Source organism: Dendrobates tinctorius, unplaced genomic scaffold (genome assembly GCF_039654945.1).
Source record: "Dendrobates tinctorius isolate UK_male_01 unplaced genomic scaffold, ASM3965494v1 ptg000051l, whole genome shotgun sequence".
Taxonomy (NCBI): domain Eukaryota; kingdom Metazoa; phylum Chordata; class Amphibia; order Anura; family Dendrobatidae; genus Dendrobates; species Dendrobates tinctorius.
In genome coordinates, this window is record NW_027361719.1 from 2,602,588 (window position 1) to 2,628,911 (window position 26,324).

At 50.0% G+C, this 26,324-nt stretch overlaps 2 protein-coding genes across 4 annotated transcripts in view; both read right to left on the minus strand.

The window, feature by feature from the left end:
• GTF2H4 (general transcription factor IIH subunit 4) overlaps nt 1-26,324 on the minus strand; it is a 63,656-nt gene that overhangs the window by 28,516 nt on the left and 8,816 nt on the right. For all 3 annotated transcript variants that reach the window (XM_073576686.1, XM_073576684.1, XM_073576685.1), the window contains exons 3-7: nt 24,140-24,244; nt 23,768-23,899; nt 9,014-9,110; nt 8,545-8,633; nt 7,370-7,478 (exon numbers count right to left, since the gene is read on the minus strand). In XM_073576686.1, the coding sequence (XP_073432787.1) occupies nt 7,370-7,478; nt 8,545-8,633; nt 9,014-9,110; nt 23,768-23,899; nt 24,140-24,244 (532 nt within the window). The remainder of the gene's footprint in view (nt 1-7,369; nt 7,479-8,544; nt 8,634-9,013; nt 9,111-23,767; nt 23,900-24,139; nt 24,245-26,324) is intronic.
• On the minus strand, nt 449-6,410 carry LOC141091248 (uncharacterized). The gene is made up of 2 exons (XM_073576683.1): nt 5,370-6,410; nt 449-4,756 (listed from the first exon to the last, which is right to left on the minus strand). Exon 2 carries the CDS (start codon nt 3,390-3,392, stop codon nt 846-848), a length of 2,547 nt encoding a protein of 848 aa, XP_073432784.1. The 5' UTR covers nt 3,393-4,756; nt 5,370-6,410; the 3' UTR covers nt 449-845.

Sequence of the window (26,324 nt, forward strand, 5' to 3'; positions counted from 1 at the left end):
ATATTCTAATTTTGTGAGAAGCACCTGTAAATGACAGCCTGCACGTAAAGGGATCATTTGTTAGTTTAAGGATTGGAAATAAATAATTCAAAAGTATTCATTTTATTTATCCATAGCTATTCAATGTGGCATCTTTCTGTTAGTTGAAAAATCATTACCATAAATTTTGGAAGGGACCGTATTATATAGAATCCTAACAAAATGGAGTAGTGAGCAAAGAAGAAAGTTTGGCATGTGATAGCAAGCAAGCAAATTGCATGAGTGATCATGTGACAGCTACTCGAACTAGCGGAATTCCTAAAAGTGCGTATAGTACACACTGTTTGGATGTGACATGATACAGTAAGATAATGTCCCAGCTAAAAAAAAAAAAAAGGAGATTTTTGTGTACTCATCGTAAAATCTCTCTTAGCCTTTAATTGGGGGACACAGAACCGTGGGTGTTATGCTGCTGTCCACTAGGAGGCGACACTATGCATAATCTGAAAAAGATTAACTTTGGCTCCTCCTCTGCAGTATATACACCCCTGGACGGCGTCAGCCTTCTCCAGTTTTGTGCCAAAGCATAAGGAGGAACGTAACCAAATAACATAACCATGCCTGTAAGAAGGATACTATGTACGAGCTCAAAGAACAATATGAGAACACAACAGTAAACAACGGCCCGTAAGGGCAACAGGGTGGGAGCTGTATCCCCCAATTAAAGGCTAAGAGAAAGAGATTTTACGGTGAGTACACAAAAATCTCCTTTACTCTGTCGCCTAATTGGGGGACACAGAACCGTGGGACGTCCCAAAGCAGTCCCTGGGTGGGAAGCAGTGGACGAATATTGTGTTGACAGTTCCCTAGACTTGGGGTACTGCCGCCTGCAGAACCAGTCTACCCAGGCTCGCATCCGCTGAGGCCTGGGTATGAACACTGTAGTGTTTCGTAAACATGTGTAGCCTAGTCCAAGTGGCCGCCTTACACACTTGTTGTGCCGAAGCCTGATGCCGAATGGCCCAGGAGGCCCCTACTGCCCGTGTAGAGTGTGCCGTGATACCGGCCGGAAGAGGGGAACTGTTAAGTCGGTAGGCCTCATGTATGGTGGACTTGATCCACCTGGCAAGGGTAGCCTTGGAAGTCGGCAACCCCTTGCGACTACCTTCCGGAAGAATGAAGAGGGAATCAGATTTCCGGAAAGGTGCAGTCCTGGACACGTAAATCCGCAATGCTCTGACGAGGTCAAGCGTATGCAGAGCCTTCTCCACTCTATGAACCGGGCAAAGGGAAGGCAGTGAAATCTCCTCATTAAGGTGAAAGTTGGACACAACCTTCGGAAGGAAGGATGGTACCGTGCGTAGAACCACCTTGTCCTGGTGAAAGGCTAGGAAAGGCCGTCTGCAGGAAAGTGCTGACAATTCCGACACTCTGCGTAACGAGGTGATCGCCACTAGAAAAACCACTTTCTGAGACAGAATGGAGAGTGGAACTGCTCTAAGAGGTTCGAAGGGTGGAGCTTGCAATGCTGTCAGGACCAGATTGAGGTCCCACGTATCCAGCGGACGTTTGTAGGGAGGAACCAATCGGGAAACTCCCTGGATGAAAGTCCTTACTTGCGGTTTAATAGCAATGCGCTTTTGAAAAAGGACTGAGAGCGCCGACACCTGACTCTTAAGCGAACTTAAGGATAGCTTGGCATCTAGGCCCGATTGAAGAAAACCTAGTACCTTCGGGAGGGAATAAAGGGGTGGGACTTGTCCATGAGATTCGCACCAAGAAAAGAAAGCTCTCCAGGTACGATAATAGAGCTTGGCGGAGGCAGGCTTCCTTGCCCTGATTATAGTTGCAATGACTGCCGGTGAAAAACCTGCCTGGGTTAGAATCCAGGTTTCAAGGGCCATGTCGTCAAATTGAGAGCCCCTGAATTCTGGTGGAAGAACGGACCTTGAGACAGAAGGTCGTGGCGGTCGGGTAGACGCCAGGAGGCGTCTGCTGTAAGTTGGACGATGTCGGCGTACCATGTACGTCTGGGCCAGTCTGGCGCGATGAGGATGGTCGGAACTCCCTCTTGCTTGATCTTCCTCACGACCCTGGCGATTAGGGGGAGGGGTGGAAAAATGTACAGGAGTCGGAACTGAGACCAGTCCTGGACCAGGGCATCCGCTCCGAGCGACCGCGGGTCGTGTGTCCTGGCCATGAAATTGGGGACCTTGGTATTGAGATGGGATGCCATTAGGTCCACCTCCGGGGTTCCCCAGCGTTGACAGATCTGGTAAAAAATCTCGGGATGGAGAGACCACTCCCCCGAGTCCATTCCTTGCCTGCTGAGGAAGTCGGCTTCCCAGTTTTCTACACCCGGAATGTGTACCGCAGAAAGTACCGACCTCGTGTCTTCCGCCCAGCGGAGGATATGAGCCACTTCTCTCATCGCCTGGGCGCTGCGGGTCCAGCCTTGGTGGTTCACGTATGCCACAGCCGTGGCATTGTCCGACTGTATCCGTATGTGCGAAGCTGCAAGCAAGTGATGAAAGGCTCTCAGTGCCAAGAGGATGGCCCTGATTTCCAGAACATTGATGGGCAATGTCACTTCCCTCGGCGACCACTTGCCCTGTGCCCGGTGATGTAGGTGCACCGCCCCCCAGCCTGTCAGGCTTGCATCGGTAGTCAGGATCTTCCATTGTCCTGAGAGGAATGGCTTCCCTCGTGTAAGAGAGGTTGGTTTGAGCCACCAATGGAGGGACCTCCTGGTTGATGACATCAACCTGAACTCCCTGTCGAGGGAGAAGGGGTTCCTGTCCCAAGATCTGAGTATGGCTAGTTGAAGGACCCTGAGGTGAAAACTGGGCAAATGGCACTGCCTCTATTGCTGCTGCCATCCGGCCGAGGACTCTCATGGCAAACCGGAGAGATCGAGGAGGACTGCGAAGGAGTGTGCGAACTCCCAGATGGATGGCCAGTGTCTTGTCCTTGGGAAGGAGCACCAGGCCCCTGGCGGTGTCGAATACCATTCCCAGGAATGCTAGAGTCCGAGTTGGGATAGTCGACGATTTCTGTAGGTTGACTAGCCATCCCAGGCGACTCAGAGTGTCTAGTGTGATTGAGACACTGACCTCGCAGTCTTTGAAAGTGGGAGACTTGATGAGGAGGTCGTCCAGGTACGGGATGACTAGGATGCCTCTTGAGTGCAGGACGTCCATGGTGGCCGCCATGACTTTGGTGAACGTTCTTGGAGCCGTGGCGAGTCCGAACGGAAGGGCGACAAACTGGTAGTGGTTTTGGTTGACGGCGAACCTGAGAAACCTTTGGTGGGCGGGAGCAATTGGTATGTGGAGATGCGCATCCTGTATGTCTATGGAGGCGAGGTATTCTCCCTGGTCCATGGATGCAATGATGGACCGGAGGGACTCCATGCGGAAATGACAGACCCATACGTAATTGTTGAGCTGTTTTAGGTCCAGTATGGGTCGGACGCCGCCTCCTTTCTTGGGGATTACGAACAAATTTGAGTAGAATCCTCGGAATCTCTCGTTCGCGGGAACCGGCACCACAACTCCTGATTGAAGGAGAGAGGAAACCGCTTGGTGGAAAGCACGAGCCTTTTCTGGTGGTGTTGGAGGAATAGAAAGGAAGAACCGGTTCGGTGGAACGGAAGTGAACTCTATCTTGTATCCGGAAGACACTATTTCCCTGACCCACCTGTCTTCTGTAATAGGCAGCCAGACTTGCTGAAAGAGTAAAAGTCGGCCGCCTACTGGTGGGGTGTGTTCCGGAGGTCGCGAGTCATGATGAAGCGAAGTTCTGAGGTTCTCCTCCCTTGGGTTTCGCTTGGCCTGCTTTCGACTGCCAAGCCCTGTCCGGTCGCTGCTGCGTCCGTGGGTTGTCCCTGCGTGGAGAACGGTTACAGTTTTGCACTGGGCGCGAAACGGACCAGCCCGAGGATTTCCGAAAGGATCAGAATCGCGTTTGGTTTCTTCGTTTAAACGTGCGTTTCGGTTTTAGTTGAGGGAGAGAGGCACTCTTACCCCCAGTGGCATTGGCTATCATGGTGTCCAACTTTTCCCGGAAAAGTCTTCCAGTAAAATACGGAAGTCGCGTGAGGGACTTCTTTGAGGCCGCATCCGCTTTCCATTCTCGCAGCCAGAGGATGCGTCGGATCGTGATGGCGTTTGATGATATTCCCGCTACACCTCTGGCGGAATCCAGGGCTGCATGAATCATGTAGTCTGCTACCACTGCTATCTGGACCGCTTGGTCCGAGAGCTCAGGATTTGAAGCCTGAAGACCCTCCTGTAGTTTTTTGGCCCAAGCCAGGATGGCCTTGGCTGCCCAAACTGAAGCAAACGCAGGGCCCACAGAGGCGCCTGCCGCTTCGAAAATAGAACGAGCCATGCGTTCTACTTGCCGGTCTGCTGCGTCCCTGAGGGTTGAGCTATCCGGCAGAGAGAGTAAAGTCTGGGCTGCTAGCCTAGAAACCGGAGGGTCCACTTCAGGTGGATCTGTCCATTGTTTGGTGTCTTTCTGTGGGAAGGGGTACTTCGCTTCCAAATATTTGCGATTAGCGAATTTTTTCTCAGGCTGCGCAAACTGTTTGGTAAGTATTTTCTCAAACTCATGGTGATTAGGGAAGACCTTAGGTGGTTTCTGAACACTTTCGAAGCAAATCCTATGTTCTGGGACTTCCGGGGCCGACTCTGGAATTTTTAGCACCCGATGAATGGCAGAAATTATGTCCTCAACTAGCGCTGTATTGCTAGGGGGAGAAGGTACCACGGACCTGTCATGTTGGACGCTGTTCACACCACTGCGTCCGGCAGGCAGAGGTAGTTCCACCTCCAGCCACTATAGCCTCAGTGGCGCCGGCTTGATCTTCAGGCTCTCGGGGGTTAATCTTGCTGGAGACCAGGTTGGATGTTTGGTCACGCCCACGGTCTTTAAATAGTCATGCTGGCCTATGGGCGTCACCGATTATAGCTTGTGTTTCATACCAAGTGGTTCCGGTCTGGAGTGGAGGTGTTGCAGAGACAGAGAGATTCGTGTCTGGTGGCGTATGATCCGTTGTTATCCTTTCTCCTTCCCATATTTGTGTTTAGTTGTGCCCTGTTCACATTACTGTATATTCCTGTGTGTGTGCGGCGCAGTGCAGTTTAAGTTCTCCCTGTCTGTCATATTTGTGTGGGGGCTTTGGTGGTGTGACTCCTCACTGGGTGGAGGGTGGAGGGTTAAGTGCAGGGCTGAGCAGGAGACAAGGAAAGGTTGGAGGCTCAGGCATTTGCACCATCAGCAAAAACCCTGGGTTGAGGGTCAGACAGGGTTTCCCCTAGTTATAGGGACATCACAGGGGCCCCGGGAGTTACAGCCTTAGTTGAACTAAGCCCCCGTGACAGGACCTGACCGTTTCGTTATCTGAGTCGGAGTCACAGATGCCCTCCGAATCCTGTGCCTCGCTAAGGTGATCCCTGGAGGGCGACCTGGGGCGGGGGTCTTCTGTGGTGGGGGATCCCTGTGGTAAATTGCACTGTCTGTGGCAGGGGACTGCCCAGGAGACCTGGAATGACGCTGTCTCTCCCTGGAGGGGGACGACCTTGTGCTATAGTGCGACTCAGGGGATCGAGACCTGTGGGTCCGCTTACGTCTGTGAGAGTCGGAAGCAGCATGTTCCTGAGACAAGCTGTCCGTTTGCTGTGTACCGTCCATAGCCGGGGCCCGACTCTGCAGAGCTTGCAGTAATGTAGCAGTTAGGTTGTCTATGGACTGTGTCATAGACTGAGACATCTGAGTTGCCCATTCCGGCGTGGCCTGTGACACTGAAGCGTCAGTAGGGACTCCCTGGGGTTCTGACCCAGAGTTCTGGATGCAGTCCCGGCAGTGCGGATACGTGCTGCCACTAGGGAGTGTGGCTTTGCAGGCTGTGCAGAATGCATAGAAACATTCCTGCCTGGTTCTCTTCCTTGAGCCCGGCATAGTGCACAGAGGCTGGCTATAAGGGATTGTACAGGGGTGGCTACGCAGAGGGAACCCACAGAGAGCCTTATAGGAAGTATAGATTCACAGCTGAGTATGAGAACCCAGCTGTGAGCTTACCCCACCGGTGTGCCCCTAGGTCCAGCGCCAACAGATCCCAGTTCTGTGCCCCCCGGAGACCGCTGTGATGCTCCTCTCCTGGATCTCATCCAGAAAAAATGGCCACCGGGACTCTGAGGAGAGGGAGGAGGGGGCGGAGAGCTGAAAAGGGCGCGCTGGGCTGTGTAAAAACGCGCCCTTTCTGCCTCAATCCGCCCCTTCTATGACACTCCAGCGTGTCATTTTGGTCATCCGGGGGGCGGGCCGGGGAAAAGGCGGCGGCTTCGGCTAGGCCGAAGCCGCGGTCTAAATTGGAGGCCTGATGCCCAGGAGGGCTCCAGAGCGGCGCGGTAGTCCGGGGGGGGGGGGGGGGGGGCCGATTTGTACCAGACCCCCCCAGAATGGTCGAATGGATAGCGGTGGGGGTAGCAGGGGTAGCGGTTTCTGTATGGGGGGCCCCTGAAGCGCTATGGAGCCGCTGCTGTTGCAGAGACAGGGACGCAGAAAAGCCCTGTCTCTGCTGTGCCATCCAGTCCGCACCCTCCCCCGGCCCCAACAGGATCCCTCAGCCGGCCTGGGGTCCCTGGAAGCTGCGGAATGCTGCCTGATCTCCGACCCTACCTGAGGCGTCTCAACCTAATGCCCCCTGCGGGGGATTAGGGAGGGTGCGTCTGTCACTGTCAGGGGGTCTTCATCCTCGCCTCAACCTCAACCCAGACCCCTTAAAGGGGTTGGGGAAGGAGGGGGGTCTCGACCTCGAACCAGGACCCGAGGGACTGGGGAGGGAGCGACATGGGGAATAGCCACCTCGACCTCAACCGGGTACCCCTAATAGGGGACCAAGGAGGGAGCCATGCCGGGAGTCTCGCTGGAGACCCACTTTTCTTCATCTGTATATCCGGACGAAAAAGGGGAAAAAAAACGGAAGAAAAAAGGTGTGCCTCCTTGCGACACTAAGCAAAAACTGGAGAAGGCTGACGCCGTCCAGGGGTGTATACTGCAGAGGAGGAGCCAAAGTTAATCTTTTTCAGATTATGCATAGTGTCGCCTCCTAGTGGACAGCAGCATAACACCCACGGTTCTGTGTCCCCCAATTAGGCGACAGAGTAATTAAAATTTACACCTGGCTCCTCAAAACCTATTTAAGGTCTGCTGCAGAGTCAATGACATATACATTTGGGAGTCTAGCGAGTGTCATGTGGATACATGAATGTTTCCTCATTTGTTAATCCTGCAGGATGTTTGTGGATAGTTTGTACAATTCAGACTAACTACAGATGTCATCCGTGCCCAAGAAAATAGCACATAAAGGGACGTTGATACTTGCCTCTGCGGATTTAAGGTACTGAAGCATAAAATACCAGAGCTGAGATGCTGTGTCTAGAAGTAAAAACTGAAATCCGGCAGAAGAAATGCTAGGTGCTTCTCCAGCATCACTGCAGAAGTAACAGAAAACGTACAAAGTGAACATTTCCCCAAATGGGGAGGTTATAAATCCGCAGACCGTATGGGATAAGAACAATTTATGCCATTGCAACGGTTTTCTACATGAAAGTAGAAGGTAAGGTGTTATAGTGTCTGTCCAAGTGATCAACTCACTGCTGCGACTGTTCCAGGTGTGTAATGAGAGCTGCCTTAAAGGGGTTGTCTCGGCAGAAAAAAAAAAAATCTCCAGTCACTATGAAACCGAAGACTATTCATTTCAGACCTGAAAACCAATCTAAGAGGACAGATCCAAATAAACAGTATCTGCTAACAATCTGATGTCTGTGGTGGCCACACAAACTAAATTAAAAGCTGTTAATGTTCTGTAGAATAAGGTTTATGGATCACTTAAAAACTTAGCTTGACCTGTCAATTTAGGAGGGACTGGACATCGAATGTGTATGAGGGTTTCCTGACTCTCCTCGATTGCAGATATCGGGAAAGAAAAGTCAGGCATGTTGGATTTTAACATTTCTGATCTTTTTGTTCTCAACGGAGATAATCCTCCATTAGAAGCATCTGGCAGAAGCTCCTGCCTCTTTAGAGCACATGATTGCTTTTCTAAAAGTGTATTTGTATGGGAGGCATGCAAAAAATAGCACTGATAGATAGAACATGCTTGGATCACAATATCTATCCCAAAATGACAGGTCTCCTGATCTGAGCTAACTGCCTCATAGGCGCATATATATATATATATATATATATATATATATATATATATATTAGCTTTGGTCAGGATACCCAATGGTTGATCTAAATAATGAGATTTCAGTGTGGTCCATGTTTCACAGACTTGTAAATCCGGCCTTTTCTGAAGTGTATGGCCACCTTACCTGGCTAATCAGATCTTAGGGGTCAGCTGCATGCAGCCTGTCCAAAGAACCATATATCTAATATAATCTAATAAAACATCCTTGTTGATGTCAGTAGAAATCAAAAATGGGACTCAAAGGACAATAAGATGGTCTCAAGATTTCCTTCAAAAACTTTACCATAACAAAAGAGCAGTACTACCTTTTCATGAGGCCAGCCTGAATGAGTAGCTGCGCCAAATCCTGGCTAACAGTCGCGCTAGGTGACCCGACCATAAACTGCAATATAACCTAGAAACAAAAATGAGATGTTAAACATTATTAGTAGTAGTACTGTCTGTAGAGAGAAGCATGAAGCTGCTGATAAAGCACACTACATAGGGTATGACTTTTCAATGCCATCTTTAGAAAATGGTTTCAAGAAGCAAATCAAAATCTACTGTGTCGGCTGCTAGGTCCCCTGGATACTTACAGCAGAGAGCGCAATTATGGCAGAATAACAATTTATAAATACAGTGAAATCTTTCAAATCTAGTGTGTTCCTATACATACAGAATTCTGACTGCATCTACACATCGATTCTCCAGAATTAAAGTCTACATAATTTGTACCACGAACACAACAGTATGTGGACATAAGAGAACGAGTATTAGCAGTGAATAAGTCTTCACCTCCCATCTGCTCTCTGCATATTTATCCAGTGAAAGGACATCTTTTCCATGTTTATCAGGACCAAGTAAGTTGCCATCATCTGCCCAAGCTTTTCCCCTATGGAGAGAGAACATTAATAATTATTAGAAGTATATTACTATAAACTTTGGATCAAAGGTCACAAACAGAGATAAATTTATAGATATATAAAAATAAAAAAAAAATAAAAAAATTGAAAGGGACAAATAATAAACTTCAGAACATTTTCAGGCAGATTAGAATTATAGTATTGAAATGGTCACTGTGCCAAAAGTTACCATCATATGTCTGCAAGAACGTCAGTGTAGATGACGCGTTGTACTAAGTGTGCATGGTTATAGCTTACAAAGTGGGTCGTGTCGCAAAAAAACAACTCATGAAAAATATATATTACAAAAACTAATACAAAATAATAAAATGAGAGTAATTGAGTGGAAAACAACAGTCAGACTCATATTTAGGTGTAAGTTACTGCATCACTATTCTCCAGGTTCATCTCATATGCTCTCTTCTGTTATTAGGAATCTTCAGTGAACCTAGTAATAACTAGAATATAAACATAGACATACAGAAGTCAGACATAGAAATTACTAAAAGGAAGGTAGTTGATATAGGGATTTTTGTGTACTCACCTGTAAAATCCTTTTCTCCGAGCCATTCATTGGGGGATACAGAGACAGTGGGTGTTATGCTGCATGCCACTAGGAGGACACCAAGTAAACCAGAAAAAAAGGAGATTTTTGTGTACTCACCGTAAAAATCTCTTTCTCTTAGCCTTTAATTGGGTGACACAGAACCTTGGGTGTTATGCTGCTGTCCACTAGGAGGCGACACTATGCATAATCTGAAAAAAGATTAACTTTGGCTCCTCCTCTGCAGTATACACCCCTGGACGGCGTCAGCCTTCTCCAGTTTTGTGCCAAAGCATAAGGAGGAACGTAACCAAATAACATAACCATGCCTGTAAGAAGGCTACTATGTACGAGCTCAAGAACAATATGAGAACTCAACAGGAAACAACGGCCCGTAAGGGCAACAGGGTGGGAGCTGTGTCCCCCAATTAAAGGCTAAGAGAAAGAGATTTTACGGTGAGTACACAAAAATCTCCTTTACTCTGTCGCCTAATTGGGGGACACAGAACCTTGGGACGTCCCAAAGCAGTCCCTGGGTGGGAAGCAGTGGACGAATATTGTGCTGACAGTCCCCTAGACTTGGGGTACTGCCGCCTGCAGAACCAGTCTACCCAGGCTCGCATCCGCTGAGGACTGGGTATGAACACTGTAGTGTTTCGTAAACGTGTGTAGGCTAGTCCAAGTGGCCGCCTTGCACACTTGTGGTGCCGAAGCCTGATGCCGAATGGCCCAGGAGGCCCCTACTGCCCGTGTAGAGTGTGCCGTGATACCGGCCGGAAGAGGGGAACTGTTAAGTCGGTAGGCCTCATGTATGGTGGACTTGATCCACCTGGCAAGGGTAGCCTTGGAAGCCGGCAACCCCTTGCGACTACCTTCCGTAAGAATGAAGAGGGAATCGGATTTCCGGAAAGGTGCAGTCCTGGACACGTAAATCCGCAATGCCCTGACTAGGTCAAGCGTATGCAGAGCCTTCTCCACTCTATGTACCGGAACCGGGCAAAGGGAAGGCAGTGAAATCTCTTCGTTAAGGTGAAAGTTGGACACAACCTTCGGAAGGAAGGATGGTACCGTGCGGAGAACCACCTTGTCCTGGTGAAAGGCTAGGAAAGGTCGTCTGCAGGAAAGTGCTGACAATTCCGACACTCTGCGTAACGAGGTGATAGCCACTAGAAAAACCACTTTCTGAGACAGAATGGAGAGTGGAACTTCTCTAAGAGGTTCGAAGGGTGGAGCTTGCAATGCTGTCAGGACCAGATTGAGGTCCCACGTATCCATCGGACGTTTGTAGGGAGGAACCAATCGGGAAACTCCCTGGATGAAAGTCCTTACTTGCGGTTTAATAGCAATGTGCTTTTGAAAAAGGACTGAAAGCGCCGACACCTGACTCTTAAGCGAACTTAAGGATAGCTTGGCATCTAGGCCCGATTGAAGAAAACCTAGTACCTTCGGGAGGTAATAAGGGAGTGGGACTTGTCCATGAGATTCGCACCAAGAAAAGAAGGCTCTCCAGGTACGATAATAGAGCTTGGCAGAGGCAGGCTTCCTTGCCCTGATCATAGTTGCAATGACTGCCGGTGAAAAACCTGCCTGGGTTAGAATCCAGGTTTCAAGGGCCATGCCGTCAAATTGAGGGCCCCTGAATTCTGGTGGAAGAACGGACCTTGAGACAGAAGGTCGTGGCGGTCGGGTAGACGCCAGGGGGCGTCTGCCGTAAGTTGGACGATGTCGGCGTACCAAGTACGTCTGGGCCAGTCTGGCGCGATGAGGATGGTCGGAACTCCCTCTTGCTTGACCTTCCTCACGACCCTGGCTATTAGGGGGAGGGGTGGAAAAATGTACAGGAGTCGGAACTGGGACCAGTCCTGGACCAGGGCATCCGCTCCGAGCGACCGCGGGTCGTGTGTCCTGGCCATGAAATTGGGAACCTTGGCATTGAGATGGGATGCCATTAGGTCCACATCCGGGGTTCCCCATCGTTGACAGATCTGGTAAAAAATCTCGGGATGGAGAGACCACTCCCCCGAGTCCATTCCTTGCCTGCTGAGGAAGTCGGCTTCCCAGTTTTCTACACCCGGAATGTGTACCGCAGAAAGAACCGACCTTGTGTCTTCCGCCCAGCGGAGGATATGAGCCACTTCTCTCATTGCCTGGGCGCTGCGGGTCCCGCCTTGGTGATTCACGTATGCCACAGCCGTGGCATTGTCCGACTGTATCCGTATGTGCGAGGCTGCAAGCAAGTGATGAAAGGCTCTCAGTGCCAAGAGAATGGCCCTGATTTCCAGAACATTGATGGGCAATGTCACTTCCCTCGGTGACCACTTGCCCTGTGCCCTGTGATGTAGGTGTACCGCCCCCCAGCCTGTCAGGCTTGCATCGGTAGTCAGGATCTTCCATTGTCCTGAGAGGAATGGCTTCCCTCGTGTAAGCGAGGTTGGTTTGAGCCACCAGTGCAGGGACCTCCTGGTCGATGACGTCAACCTGAACTCCCTGTCGAGGGAGAAGGGGTTCCTGTCCCAAGATCTGAGTATGGCTAGCTGAAGGACCCTGAGGTGAAACTGGGCAAATGGCACTGCCTCTATTGCTGCTGCCATCCTGCCGAGGATTCTCATGGCAAACCGGAGAGATCGAGGAGGACTGCGAAGGAGTGTGCGAACTCCCAGACGGATGGCCAGTGTCTTGTCCTTGGGAAGGAGCACCAGGCCCCTGGTGGTGTCGAATACCATTCCCAGGAATGTTAGAGTCCGAGTTGGGATGGTCGACGATTTCTGTAGGTTGACTAGCCATCCCAGGCGACTCAGAGTGTCTAGAGTGATTGAGACACTGACCTCGCAGTCTTTGAAAGTGGGAGACTTGACGAGGAGGTCGTCCAGGTACGGGACGACTAGAATGCCTCTTGAGTGCAGGACGTCCATGGTGGCCGCCATGACTTTGGTGAACGTTCTTGGAGCCGTGGCGAGTCCGAACGGAAGGGTGACAAACTGGTAGTGGTTTTGGTTGACCGCGAACCTGAGAAACCTTTGGTGGGCGGGAGCAATTGGTATGTGGAGATACGCATCCTGTATGTCTATGGAGGCGAGGAATTCTCCCTGTTCCATGGATGCAACGATGGACCGGAGGGACTCCATGCGGAAATGACGGACCCGTACGTAATTGTTGAGCTGTTTTAGGTCCAGTATGGGTCGGACGCCGCCTCCTTTCTTGGGGACTACAAACAAATTTGAGTAGAATCCTCGGAATCTCTCGTTCGCGGGAACCGGCACCACAACTCCTGATTGAAGGAGAGATTGAACCGCTTGGTGGAAGACACGAGCCTTTTCTGGTGGTGTTGGAGGAACAGAAAGGAAGAACCGGTTCGGTGGAACGGAAGTGAACTCTATCTTGTATCCGGAAGACACTATTTCCCTGACCCACCTGTCTTCTGTAATAGGCAGCCAGACTTGCTGAAAGAGTAAAAGTCGGCCGCCTACTGGTGGGGTGTCTTCCGGAGGTCTCGAGTCATGATGAAGTGAAGTTCTGAGGTTTTCCTCCCTTGGGTTTCGCTTGGCCTGCTTTCGACTGCCAAGCCCTGTCCGGTCGCTGCTGCGTCCGTGGGTTGTCTCTGCGTGGAGAACGGTTGCGGTTTTGCACTGGGCGCGAAACGGACCAGCCCGAGGAATTCCGAAAGGATCGGAATCGCGTCTGGTTTCTTCGTTTGAACGTGCGTTTCGGTTTTAGTTGAGGGAGAGAGGTACTCTTACCCCCGGTGGCATTGGCTATCATGGTGTCCAACTTTTCGCCGAAAAGTCTACCAGTAGAATACGGAAGTCGCGTGAGGGACTTCTTTGAGGCCGCATCCGCTTTCCATTCTCGCAGCCAGAGGATGCGTCGGATCGTGATGGCGTTTGATGCTATTCCCGCTACACCTCTGGCGGAATCCAGGGCTGCATGAATCATGTAGTCTGCTACCACTGCCATCTGGACCGCTTGGTCCGAGAGTTCAGGATTTGAAGCCTGAAGACCCTCCTGTAGTCTTTTGGCCCAAGCTAGGATGGCCTTGGCTGCCCAAACTGAAGCAAACGCAGGGCCCAGAGAGGCGCCTGCCGCTTCGAAAATAGAACGAGCCATGCGTTCTACTTGCCGGTCTGCTGCGTCCCTGAGGGTTGAGCTATCCGGCAGAGAGAGTAAAGTCTGCGCTGCTAGCCTAGAAACCGGAGGGTCCACTTCAGGTGGATCTGCCCATTGTTTGGTGTCTTCCTGTGGGAAAGGGTACTTGGCTTCCAGATATTTGCGATTAGCGAATTTTTTGTCAGGCTGCGCAAACTGTTTGGTAAGTATTTTCTCAAACTCATTGTGATTAGGGAAGACCTTAGGTGGTTTTTGAACACTTTCGAAGCAAATCCTATGTTTTGGGACTTCCGGGGGCGACTCTGGAATTTTTAGCACCCGATGAATAGAAGAAATTATGTCCTCAACTAGCGCTGTATTGCTAGGGGGAGAAGGTACCACGGACCTGACCGTTTTATTATCTGAGTCGGAGTCACAGATGCCCTCCGAATCCTGTGCCTCACTAAGGTGATCCCTGGAGGGCGACCTGGGGCGGGGGTCTTCTGTGGTGGGGGATCCCTGTGGTAAATTGCACTGTCTGTGGCAGGGGACTGCCCAGGAGACCTGGAATGACGCTGTCTCTCCCTAGAGGGGAACGACCTTGTGCTATAGTGCGACTCAGGTGATCGAGACCTGTGAGTCCGCTTACGTCTGTGAGAGTCGGAAGCAGCATGTTCCTGAGACAAGCTGTCCGTTTGCTGTGTACCGTCCATAGCCGGGGTCCGACTCTGCAGAGCTTGCAGCAATGTAGCAGTTAGGTTGTCTATGGACTGTGACATAGACTGAGACATCTGAGTTGCCCATTCCGGCGTGGCCTGTGACACTGAAGCGTCAGTAGGGACTCCCTGGGGTTCTGACCCAGAGTTCTGGATGCAGACCCGGCAGTGCGGATACGTGCTGCCACTAGGGAGCGTGGCTTTGCAGGCTGTGCAGAATGCATAGAAACATTCCTGCCTGGTTCTCTTCCTTGAGCCCGGCATAGTGCACAGAGGCTGGCTATAAGGGATCGTACAGGGGTGGCTATGCAGAGGGAACCCACAGAAAGCCTTATAGGAAGTATAGACTCACAGCTGAGTAATGAGAACCCAGCTGTGAGCTTACCCCACCGGTGTGCCCCTAGGTCCAGCGCCGACAGATCCAAGTTCTGTGCCCCCCGGAGACCGCTGTGATGATTCTCTCCTGGATCTCATCCAGAAAAAATGGCCACCGGGGCTCTGAGGAGAGGGAGGAGGGGGTGGAGAGCTGAAAAGGGCGCGCTGGGCTGTGTAAAAACGCGCCCTTTCTGCCTCAATCCGCCCCTTCTATGACACTCCAGTGTGTCATTTTGGTCATCCGGGGGGCGGGGAAAAGGCGGCGGCTTCAGCTAGGCCGAAGCCGCGGTCTAAATTTGAAGCCTGATGCCCAGGAGGGCTCCAGAGCGGCGCGGTAGTCCGGGGGGGGGGGGGGGGGCGGATTTGTACCAGACCCCCCCAGAACGGTCGACTGGATAGCGGTGGGGGTAGCGTTTTTTGTATGGGGGGCCCCTGAAGGGCTATGGAGCCGCTGCTGCTGCAGAGACAGGGACGCAGCAAAAGCCCTGTTTCTGCTGTGCCATCCAGTCCGCACCCTCCCCCGGCCCCCACAGGATCCCTCAGCCGGCCTGGGGTCCCTGGAAGCTGCGGAATGCTGCCTGATCTCCGACCCTACCTGAGGCGTCTCAACCTAATACCCCCTGCGGGGGATTAGGGAGGGTGCGTCTGTCACCGTCAGGGGGTCTTCATCCTCGCCTCGACCTCAACCCAGACCCCTTAAGGGTGTTGGGGAAGGAGGGGGGTCTCGACCTCGAACCAGGACCCGAGGGACTGGGGAGGGAGCGACATGGGGAAAAAAACCACCTCAACCTCAACCGGGTACCCCTAATAGGGGACCGAGGAGGGAGCCATGCCGGGAGTCTCGCTGGAGACCCACTTTTCTTCATCTGTATTTCCGTGAAAAAAAGGAAAAAAACGGAAGAAAAAAGGTGTGCCTCCTTGCGACACTAAGCAAAAACTGGAGAAGGCTGACGCCGTCCAGGGGTGTATACTGCAGAGGAGGAGCCAAAGTTAATCTTTTTTCAGATTATGCATAGTGTCGCCTCCTAGTGGACAGCAGCATAACACCCAAGGTTCTGTGTCCCCCAATTAGGCGACAGAGTAAAGTTAGCTCCTCCCCTGCAGTATACACCCTCTCGCTGGTTAAGATTTCTCCAGCTCGGTGAAAAAAAGCAGTAGGAGCTTAAACAGTCAACAATAATCATAACTATATCACAACCTAAGAATGCTACAATGAGCCAGTAGGCTAAACAGGGTGAGTGCTGTGTCCCCCAATGAATGGCTCGGAGAAGAGGATTTTACGGTGAGTACACAAAAATCCCTATTTCGCCTACGCCTCATTGGGGGACACAGAGACAGTGGGGACATCCTAAAGCAGTCCCTGGGTGGGGAGCATACATCTGCTAATACCCCATGTACCACTGAGTCAACACTGAGGTACTGCCGATTGCAGGATGCGGCTGCCGAGAGCTGCATCCGCAGAGGCCTAAGAATGAATTTGGTAATGTTGTGTAAAAGTATGCAGACTGGACCAAGTCGCAGCCTTGCAGACCTGTTCTGCCGAGGCCTGGTGCCAAATGGCTCAAGAGGCGCCCACTGACTGGGCAGAGTGCGCCTTAATCCCCACTGGGACAGGCACGTTCCTGACATGGTAGGATTCCTGAATCACCAAGCGAATACACCTGGCTAGTGTTGCTTTTGAAGCGGCTAGACCCTTCCTATGCCCCTATGGAAGTATGAACAGGGCATCTGACTTGCGGAAGGAAGCCGTCCGCGAGATGTACCGTCTCAGCGCCCTAACCACATCCAGGGTGTGGAGGGCCTTCTCAATGCGATGGACTGGCGCCGGATGAAATTAAGGCAAAACAATTTCCTCGTTGAGATGGAGAGAGGAGACGACCTTGGGCAGGAAGGACGGTGAAGTCCTGAGAACTACCTTGTCCTGATAAAAATTCAGGAATGGAGAACAGCAGGACAGGGCTGCCAATTCCGAAACTCGTCTGATTGACGTAATTGCCACTAGAAAGACCACCTTCCAAGAGAGGACGGTCAGTGACACGTCCTGCAGCGGTTCGAAAGGAGCCTACTATAAGGCCCCGAGAACCAGGTTAAGGTCCCATGATTCCAATGGCCTTCTATAAGGAGGCACCACATGGGAAACTCCCTGAATGAACGTCTGGACCTGAAGTTTGGTGGCAATTTTGCGTTGGAAAAGCACTGACAAGGCCGAAATTTGGCCCTTGAACGAGCTAAGCGCAAGGCCTGATTTTAATCCGGATTGAAGGAATTCCAATATGGCAGGAATGGAAAACACCAGAGGGGATCGACCATGATCCTTGCACCACGAAAAGGTCTTCCAGGTGCGGTGATAGATGCGCATGGACACAGGCTTACTAGCACTAATCATGGTGGAAATCACGTCATGAGAGAACCCAGCCTGTGCCAAAATCCAGGATTCAACGGCCACGCCGTCAAAGACAGGGCCCCGGAGTTCTGGTGGTAAATCGGACCCCGTGAGAGTAGATCAATGCGATCTGGAAGTCGCCAGGGGACGTCGGCGACTAATTGTATTAGTTGGTATGCTCGGCGCGGCCAATCTGGCGCGACTAGGATCACTGGTACTCCCTCCACTCTGATGTTTTTGATGACCCTCGGAAGCAAGGGAAGAGGGGGAAAGATGAACGGGAGCCGGAACCGGTGCCATGGCAGAACTAGGGCGTCCGCTCCGATGGCACATGGATCGCGTCATCGGGCAATAAACCGAGGAACCTTGTTGTTTACACTGGGTGCAGAATTATTAGGTAAATGAGTATTTTGATCACATCATCCTTTTTATACATGTTGTCCTACTCCAAGCTGTATAGGCTTGAAAGCCAACTGCCAATTATGTAAATCAGGGGATTTGCATCTCTGTAATGAGGAGGGGTGTGGTCTAATGACATCAAGACCCTATATAAGGTGTGCTTAATTATTAGGCAACTTCCTTTTCTTTGGCAAAATGGGTCAGAAGAGAGATTTGACGGACTCTGAAAATTCAAAAATTGTGAGATGTCTTGCAGAGGGATGCAGCAGTCTTGAAATTGCCAAACTTTTGAAGCGTGATCACCGAACAATCAAGCGTTTCATGGCAAATATCCAACAGGGTCGTAAGAAGCGTCTTGATAAAAAAGGCGCAAAATAACTGCCCATGAATTGAGGAAAATCAAGTGTGAAGCTGCCAAGATGCCATTTGCCATATTTCAGAGCTGTAACGTTACTGGCGTATCAAAAAGCACAAGGTGTGCCATACTCAGGGACATGGCCAAGGTAAGGAAAGCTGAAAAACGACCACCTTTCAACAAGAAACATAAGATAAAACGTCAAGACTGGGCCAAGAAATATGTTAAGACAGATTTTTGTAAGGTTTTATGGACTGATGACATGACAGTGATGACTCTTGATGGGCCAGATGGATGGGCCCGAGGCTGGATCAGTAAAGGCCAGAGAGCTCCACTCCGACTCAGATGCCAGCAAGGTGGAGGTGGGGTTCTGGTATGGGCTGGTATCATCAAAGATGAACTTGTGGGACCTTTTCAGGTTGAGGATGGAGTGAAGCTCAACTCCCAGACCTACTGCCAGTTTCTGGAAGACACCTTCTTCAAGCAGTGGTACAGGAAGAAGTTGGTATCGTTCAAGAAAAACATGATTTTCATGCAGGACAATGCTCCATCACATGCATCCAAATACTCCACAGCGTGGCTGCCCAGTAAAGGTCTAAAAGAAGAGAAAAGAATGACATGGCCCCCTTGTTCACCTGATCTGAACCCCACAGGGAACCTATGGTCCCTCATAAAATGAGAGATCTACAGGGAGTGAAAACATTACACCACTCGGAACAGTATCAGGGAGGTTGTGGTGGCTGCTGCACGCAATGTTATTCGCAAACAGATAGCCAAATCTAAAAAAAAAAACCCCACTCCAACTTCCAAAAATATTAAGCTTTGATATTTATGAGCCTTTTGGATTGATTGAGAACATAGTTGTTGTTCAATAATAAAAAGAATCCTCTCAAATACAACTTGCCTAATAATTCTGCATGCAGTGTAGTCTTGAGGCCATGAGATCCACATCCAGAGTCCCCCAACGATGACAAATCTGCTGAAAGAGACCACTCTCCCTTGACGACTGAGAAAATCTGCCGCCCAATTTTCTACACCCGGGATGTGGATTGCTGAGATGGGCGAATGGTTGGTCTCGGCCCAATGGAGGATGTGACTCACTTCGTGCATGGCCATCATGCTCCGGGTACCTCCCTGGCGGTTTATATACACTACAGCCGTGGCGTTGTCGGATTGGATCCTGATAGGGTAACCTGCGAGGAGATGGTGAAAACTCCGTAGAGCTAACCTGATCGCTCGTATCTCCAAAATGTTGACGTGGAGACGTGACTCTCGGGTTGACCAACGACCCTGTGCCGTGTGGTGACGAAAGACCGCACCCCAGCCGAGAAGACTTGCATCGGTGGTTACTATCAACCATCTTACTGGGAGAAAAGACCTCCCTTGATTCAGGGAGTACCGCAGTGTCCACAACCTGAGGGCTTGCCTGACCCAATGCGACAGAAGGATCCGACGGTTCAGGGAGAACGGGTTCTTGTCCCAAGCCAACAGCAACGCATGTTGTAAGGGACGGAGATGGAACTGTGCAAACGGAACTGCTTCCATCGCAGCCACCATCTTTTTCGAGAACTCTCATGCTGAAACGAATGGAGCGAGAAACTGGTCGGGAAAGAGTCCGCGCTGCCTGTTGTAAGGCTTGGGTCTTTTCTGGAGGGAGAATGGCCAACCCGCGGGAAGTGTCCAAGATCATTCCTAAGAAGGAAATCTGCTGAGCCGGTTTTGGGAAAGACTTTTCGAAGTTTATCTTCCACCCCAGGAGAGAAAGTGTATTTACTGTTATATCCACGGATTCCTCGCAGGCTGGAAGGGACGGACCCATTATGAGCAGGTCGTCCAGATACGGTAACACCACTACTCCCCGAGAGTGGAGAATGGCCATGACAGCCGCCATTACCTTGGTAAAGACCCTAGGGGCGGTGGCGAGTCCGAAGGTCAAGGCAACAAACTGGAAGTGTTCCAGGAACTGCTGGTGGGACAGGCAGATCGGAATGTGAAGGTAAGCGTCCTTGATGTCGATGGATGCTAGGAACTCTCCTTTTTCCATGGAAGCGACAACTGATTGGAGATTCCATTCGGAATCGCCGTCCCTTGACAAACTGATTTAACAGTTTGAGATACAGAATGGGTCACATCGTCCCGTCCTTCTTTGGAACCAGAAAAAGGTTTAAATAAAATCCTCTGAACCTTTCGTGATGAGGGATCGGAATGATTACGCCGTCCCCCCGAAGGAAGGCTCTTGTCTTTTTCTTGGGGGGAGAGGAAGGGAAAAACCGAGTTGGAGGGGGAGAAGAAAATTCTATCTTGTATCCGGAGGACACCAGCTCCCTGACCCACTTGTCGTGGACGACCGTGAGCCAGGCGTGGCTGAAGGAAAGTAGGCGACCGCCTACTTTGTCGGTGTCCGCCGGATACCGCAACAAGTCATTGGGTAGATCTATGAGATCTGGGTCTCCTAGATCCAGAAGCCCTAGGCCTGGGTTTCCAAGAGCGGTTAGGTCTGTATGAGACCTGGGAGCCTCTGTGTCCGCGCGGTGACCGACCTGATCGGAAGAGAATGTAGAGGAGTACCAACCGGAATTGTTGCGAAAAGATCGAAAACGCGTCGGCTGTTGGTTGCGAAGCAGCCGAACAGCCTTTTGTTGAGGAAGGAATTTACATTTTCCCCTGGTAGTATCAGAAATGAGCTGGTCCAGTTTCTATCCAAAAAGATGACCCGTTTGAAAGGGGGGAGGGGTCAATGATCTTTTAGATGTGGCATCCGCCCGCCAGTAGCGGAGCCATAGGGCTCTTCTAATGGAGATCGCATTAGCGGCAGTTTGAGCAGCGCAATTGGCGGCATCAAAAGAAGCGTCCACTACAAAGTCCGCTGCGTGAATTATCTGCCTGGCGACAGTGGTTGCCTCCGGAGGAAGATTGGTGCCCTGGAAGGAAGTAATCAAGACTTCTGCCCAAGCGGCCATTGCCGCGAAAGATGGAAAAAGCGCTGCTCCTGAAGCTTCAAAAACTGAATGGGCATTTTCTTTGATAGGTAAAATGTACTCCAAGCCACTGTGCATTAATATCATTATCTGAACTTTCACGTGATATCACTATCTCCCTGTTTATCTGCATGTATCTTAAAGGGCCTTACCTTATGCAGCACTGGCTATTTAGGATTGCACTTTTTGAATATCCATTCCCAACACTGTGACTACACATGATATAACTATCACTTTGTAGTATTCACACAAGCGAGGTTTGTTATTATCACTTACCTACCTTTAGTATTTTATATGTCTATTTTTACGCTTTCAACTACCGTATATACTTGTGTATAAGCCGACCCGTGTATAAGCCGACCCCCTTAATTTTGTCACAAAAACTGGGAAAACTTATTGACTCGCGCATAAGCCGAGGGTGCACAGTGAGTGGCCCCAGATAATGCAGCACAGCGAGTGGCCCCAGATAATGCTGCACAGCGAGTGGCCCCAGATAATGCTGCACAGCGAGTGGCCCCAGATAATGCTGCACAGCGAGTGGCCCCAGATAATGCTGCACAGCGAGTGGCCCCAGATAATGCTGCACAGCGAGTGGCCCCAGATAATGCTGCACAGTGAGTGGCCCCAGATAATGCTGCACAGCGAGTGGCCCCAGATAATGCTGCACAGCGAGTGGCCCCAGATAATGCTGCACAGTGAGTGGCCCCAGATAATGCTGCACAGTGAGTGGCCCCAGATAATGCTGCACAGTGAGTGGCCCCAGATAATGCTGCACAGTGAGTGGCCCCAGATAATGCTGCACAGTGAGTGGCCCCAGATAATGCTGCACAGTGAGTGGCCCCAGATAATGCTGCACAGTGAGTGGCCCCAGTTAATGCTGCACAGTGAGTGGCCCCAGTTATGCTGCACAGTGAGTGGCCCCAGTTATGCTGCACAGTGAGTGGCCCCAGTTATGCTGCACAGTGAGTGGCCCCAGTTAATGCTGCACAGTGAGTGGCCACAGATAATGCTGCAGTGAGTGGCCACAGATAATGCTGCAGTGAGTGGCCACAGATAATGCTGCAGTGAGTGGCCACAGATAATGCTGCACAGTGAGTGGCCCCAGCTTTGCTGCACAGTGAGTGGCCACAGATAATGCTGCACAGTGAGTGGCCACAGATAATGCTGCACAGTGAGTGGCCACAGATAATGCTGCACAGTGAGTGGCCACAGATAATGCTGCACAGTGAGTGGCCACAGATAATGCTGCACAGTGAGTGGCCACAGATAATGCTGCAGTGAGTGGCCACAGATAATGCTGCACAGTGAGTGGCCCCAGCTTTGCTGCACAGTGAGTGGCCACAGATAATGCTGCACAGTGAGTGGCCACAGATAATGCTGCACAGTGAGTGGCCACAGATAATGCTGCAGTGAGTGGCCACAGATAATGCTGCACAGTGAGTGGCCCCAGCTTTGCTGCACAGTGAGTGGCCACAGATAATGCTGCACAGTGAGTGGCCACAGATAATGCTGCACAGTGAGTGGCCACAGATAATGCTGCACAGTGAGTGGCCACAGATAATGCTGCACAGTGAGTGGCCACAGATAATGCTGCACAGTGAGTGGCCACAGATAATGCTGCACAGTGAGTGGCCACAGATAATGCTGCACAGTGAGTGGCCACAGATAATGCTGCACAGTGAGTGGCCACAGATAATGCTGCACAGTGAGTGGCCACAGATAATGCTGCACAGTGAGTGGCCACAGATAATGCTGCACAGTGAGTGGCCACAGATAATGCTGCACAGTGAGTGGCCACAGATAATGCTGCACAGTGAGTGGCCACAGATAATGCTGCAGTGAGTGGCCACAGATAATGCTGCACAGTGTGTGGCCCCATCATACTGCTGCTGCTGCTGCCTCCGTTCCCACAAAAAAAAAAAAAATATATAAACTGTATACTTACCTCCATCGCTGCCCCCTGCTCATCAGCGTTGCCGGCTCTGCAGTGACTGTGCAGGCAGAGGGCACAATCGCGCCCTCTGACCTGAATGTCACTGAAGAGGACGCAAGACAGCAGAGCGCAGGGACAGGCGAATATGCCTTCCCCGTTAATACTCACCCGGTGGTCCTTGCGCTTGTCTCTACAGCGCAGCCCCTGCTTGTTCCATGTTGTCGGCGCTGCTCTTCCTTCCTGCTTCAGCGGTCACATGGTACCGCTCATTAAATATGCGCATATTTAATGAGCGGTTACACTTGACAGCTGAATCAGGAAGGAAGAGCAGCGCCGACAACATGGAACAAGCAGGGGGGGCTGCAGAGGGTGAGTATGACACCCCCGCCGATCCCCCCAGGTATATGACTCGTGTATAAGCCGAGAGGGGGACTTTCAGCCCCCAAAAATGGGCTGAAAAATCTCGGCTTATACACGAGTATATATGGTACTTTGTTATCCAATAAAGAATATAATTTTATTGATTGTAAGCCTTGCACATTTCTATATGGGTATTCTTGAATTCATTGGTTAATTATGACCCCTGATAAATGTCTCCTTATACTCATGAAGGCGTTTTAATAACGTGATTATCAGAGCCAGTGGGGACACGTGGATCAGAACTCTCTACCTTGCAGAAAAATAAGTTTCATATAATGTCTATTTGCATCAAGGAATAAAATGTTGCCATGTTGGCTGTCTACAACCAGACTGATAATGTGTTTCTAGAATTTCTAAGTCAATATCAATAACAGCTTTTGCTTTTCGACTGTAGAACTTTCCTGCCAGAATCTACAAACTTTCTTCATGGAACTGACAACCCGAGATGTAATCGTCCTTACCCGCCCAGCAGGGCAATCTTCAGATTTTCTCGGAAAATGGGATTTAGTATGAGTCCCTGTAGACCCCCGGGAAGTTGTTGTGTGTGCCACAATCGCAATCCAGACAGAATCTGTGTGTTCTCCTCATGTTCCCTGGTAAATTAGAAGGAAATAAATCTATGCATTTTTCTTGGTGTATTAAAAATTATAATGATTAGTCAAATTAAATCTTCAAAAAAGCCTTCAAGAAATATCTGTATCCTATGATTTAGTAAGGTAAACGTCAATTTTACAACGATTAATAGAGGTCGTAGAGGACAGTGCCTCTCCTGTCCAGAGGTTGTATGCGGTACTGCAGCTCTTCCATTCAGTCACTCAGTATTCATTACTTACTTGTGACTTTCCTTCTTCACCCACAAAGCAACAGCTGCCTGAGGCAAGGGCTGTTCAAGAAACAGCATACGCATCACATAGTTCTTGGCAAGGCCTGGGAGCTCTCTGAAATAGATCAAATAGCAAAAAGGTTGGACAAAACCTAATGGGAAAAAGAATATGGTCAGTCAACAACTGGGCAAGCAGATGACACAAGAAAAACAACAGAAAACCAGGTATAACAACTTCTAAGCTAAAGCAGAACTCCAGACTCACTACGTTCACATGGTCCGAGAGCTCTCCGGGGAAAAATCTGACGTCACAAGGACAGCACTAGGACCAATTGGGTTGGTCAGGCGATCAGGTTTTTTTGTTTTGTTTTAAACAAGCCTGCACTTTACTCACTCTTCCCCTGACCGACAAAAAGGTTGTCAGAAAAGCGAGATACAAACTTAATTTTGTTTATACAAATTTCAGAATTTTTTAAAACAAAAAATATAGAAAAATAAAATCTTATGCATTTGGCATCCCAGTCACTGTACTGACCTGCAAAATCATGGCATCGGATCATTTTTACCACACACTGAACGCCATGAAAACGAAACCACCCAAAAATGGCGATGTTGGTCACCATTTCACCCCAGTACATTATATGGGTAATATAATAGATTTCAACTAAAACGACAACTCGCTCTGCAAAAAAAGTCCTTATATGGTTTTCTCAACAGAAAAATAAAAAAGTTTTTGCTCTGGGCTTAAAGCGAACCTGTCACCAGGTTTGGCGGATAGCAGTTACAGCCACCGACTTTCAGGGCTTATCTACCGCATTCTATAATCTTATAGCGGCCAAAACAGGTGACAAGTTCGCTTTAAATGGAGTAAAAATAGGGATTTTTGTGTACTCACCGTAAAATCCTTTTCTCCGAGCCAATCATTAGGGGACACAGACCATGGTTTTACTCCTTTATCCCTGCAACGTCCAAAAATCATCATCGACAGCAGCTACACAACGGAGGTACCTGCACACAGCGGAGGTATGCCGGAAAAGTGGGCGGAACCACCATATCACGTCATAGCAGGGGCGGAGCTTCGGATCCAGCCTGTACAAGGCCAAAGCCGGGGACTACATTTTTACCAAGGCCCGAAAAAACGGAAAAACGCCCCCCTTGCCAGGAAAAGTCTGCTGCCTGTGCCCGGACTGCTCAGAGCCCCCCCCCTTCTCAGCACTTACCCCAAGAGGCTGGAGATCTCCTTTAGACAATACTGCAAGTACTGCCTCTGTGTGCAGGTACTTCCGTTGTGCAGCTGCTGTCGCTGATGATTTTTGGACGGTGCAGGTATAAAGGAGTAAAACAATGGTTTGTGTCCCCCAATGAGGGGAAGGAGAAAATTAAAATTGTCTCCAGTTTAAAGGAGTTAAAATTTAGCTTATAGTTACTAGTCCACAAATTATTTTTTCGTGATAAAGAAAGAATGTTTGTGCTTCGGCCAACGTTACTGAACAAATATATCCGATATAAATGACTGTAAAGGCCAATGTGAACCAACATGTGCATGGCTGTGGCAATGTACTGAACTTTTATAAGATGAGTGCTTGCTCAATATTGATTCAACCATCACCCTTGGGGTGTGCGCACACAAGTCTTTTTCAGGCAGATTCTTCCTCGAACCCATCTGAAAAAGCACTCAATAAACATTAAAAATAATAAAACATATGCACCGTAGTGTAAAAACTACATGTCCTGCACATGTTCCATCGCTTATTTTAAATGCTTCAGGTTTTGAAAGCTGAGAAGTGGCTAAAAAAGATGGATTTTTGGTTCTTACCGTAAAATCTCTTTCTTGGAGCCTTCATTGGGGGACACAGAATACCATGGGTGTATGCTGCTGCTGCTAGGAGGCTGACACTATGCAAAAACAATAAAATTAGCTCCTCCCCGGCAGTATACACCCACCGACAGGCACCAAGCACCTCAGTTGGTGAAAAAGCAGTAGGAGAAGCAACGAGAAAAAACTCGAACCATATGTACCAACCCAACAGGGGACTCTAAGACCCAACACGGTACAACTGAAAAAGGGAGGGTGCTGTGTCCCCCAATGAAGGCTCCAAGAAAGAGATTTTACGGTAAGAACCAAAAATCCATCTTTCTTTATCGCCTTATTGGGGGACACAGAATACCATGGGACGTCCCAAAGCAGTCCCAAG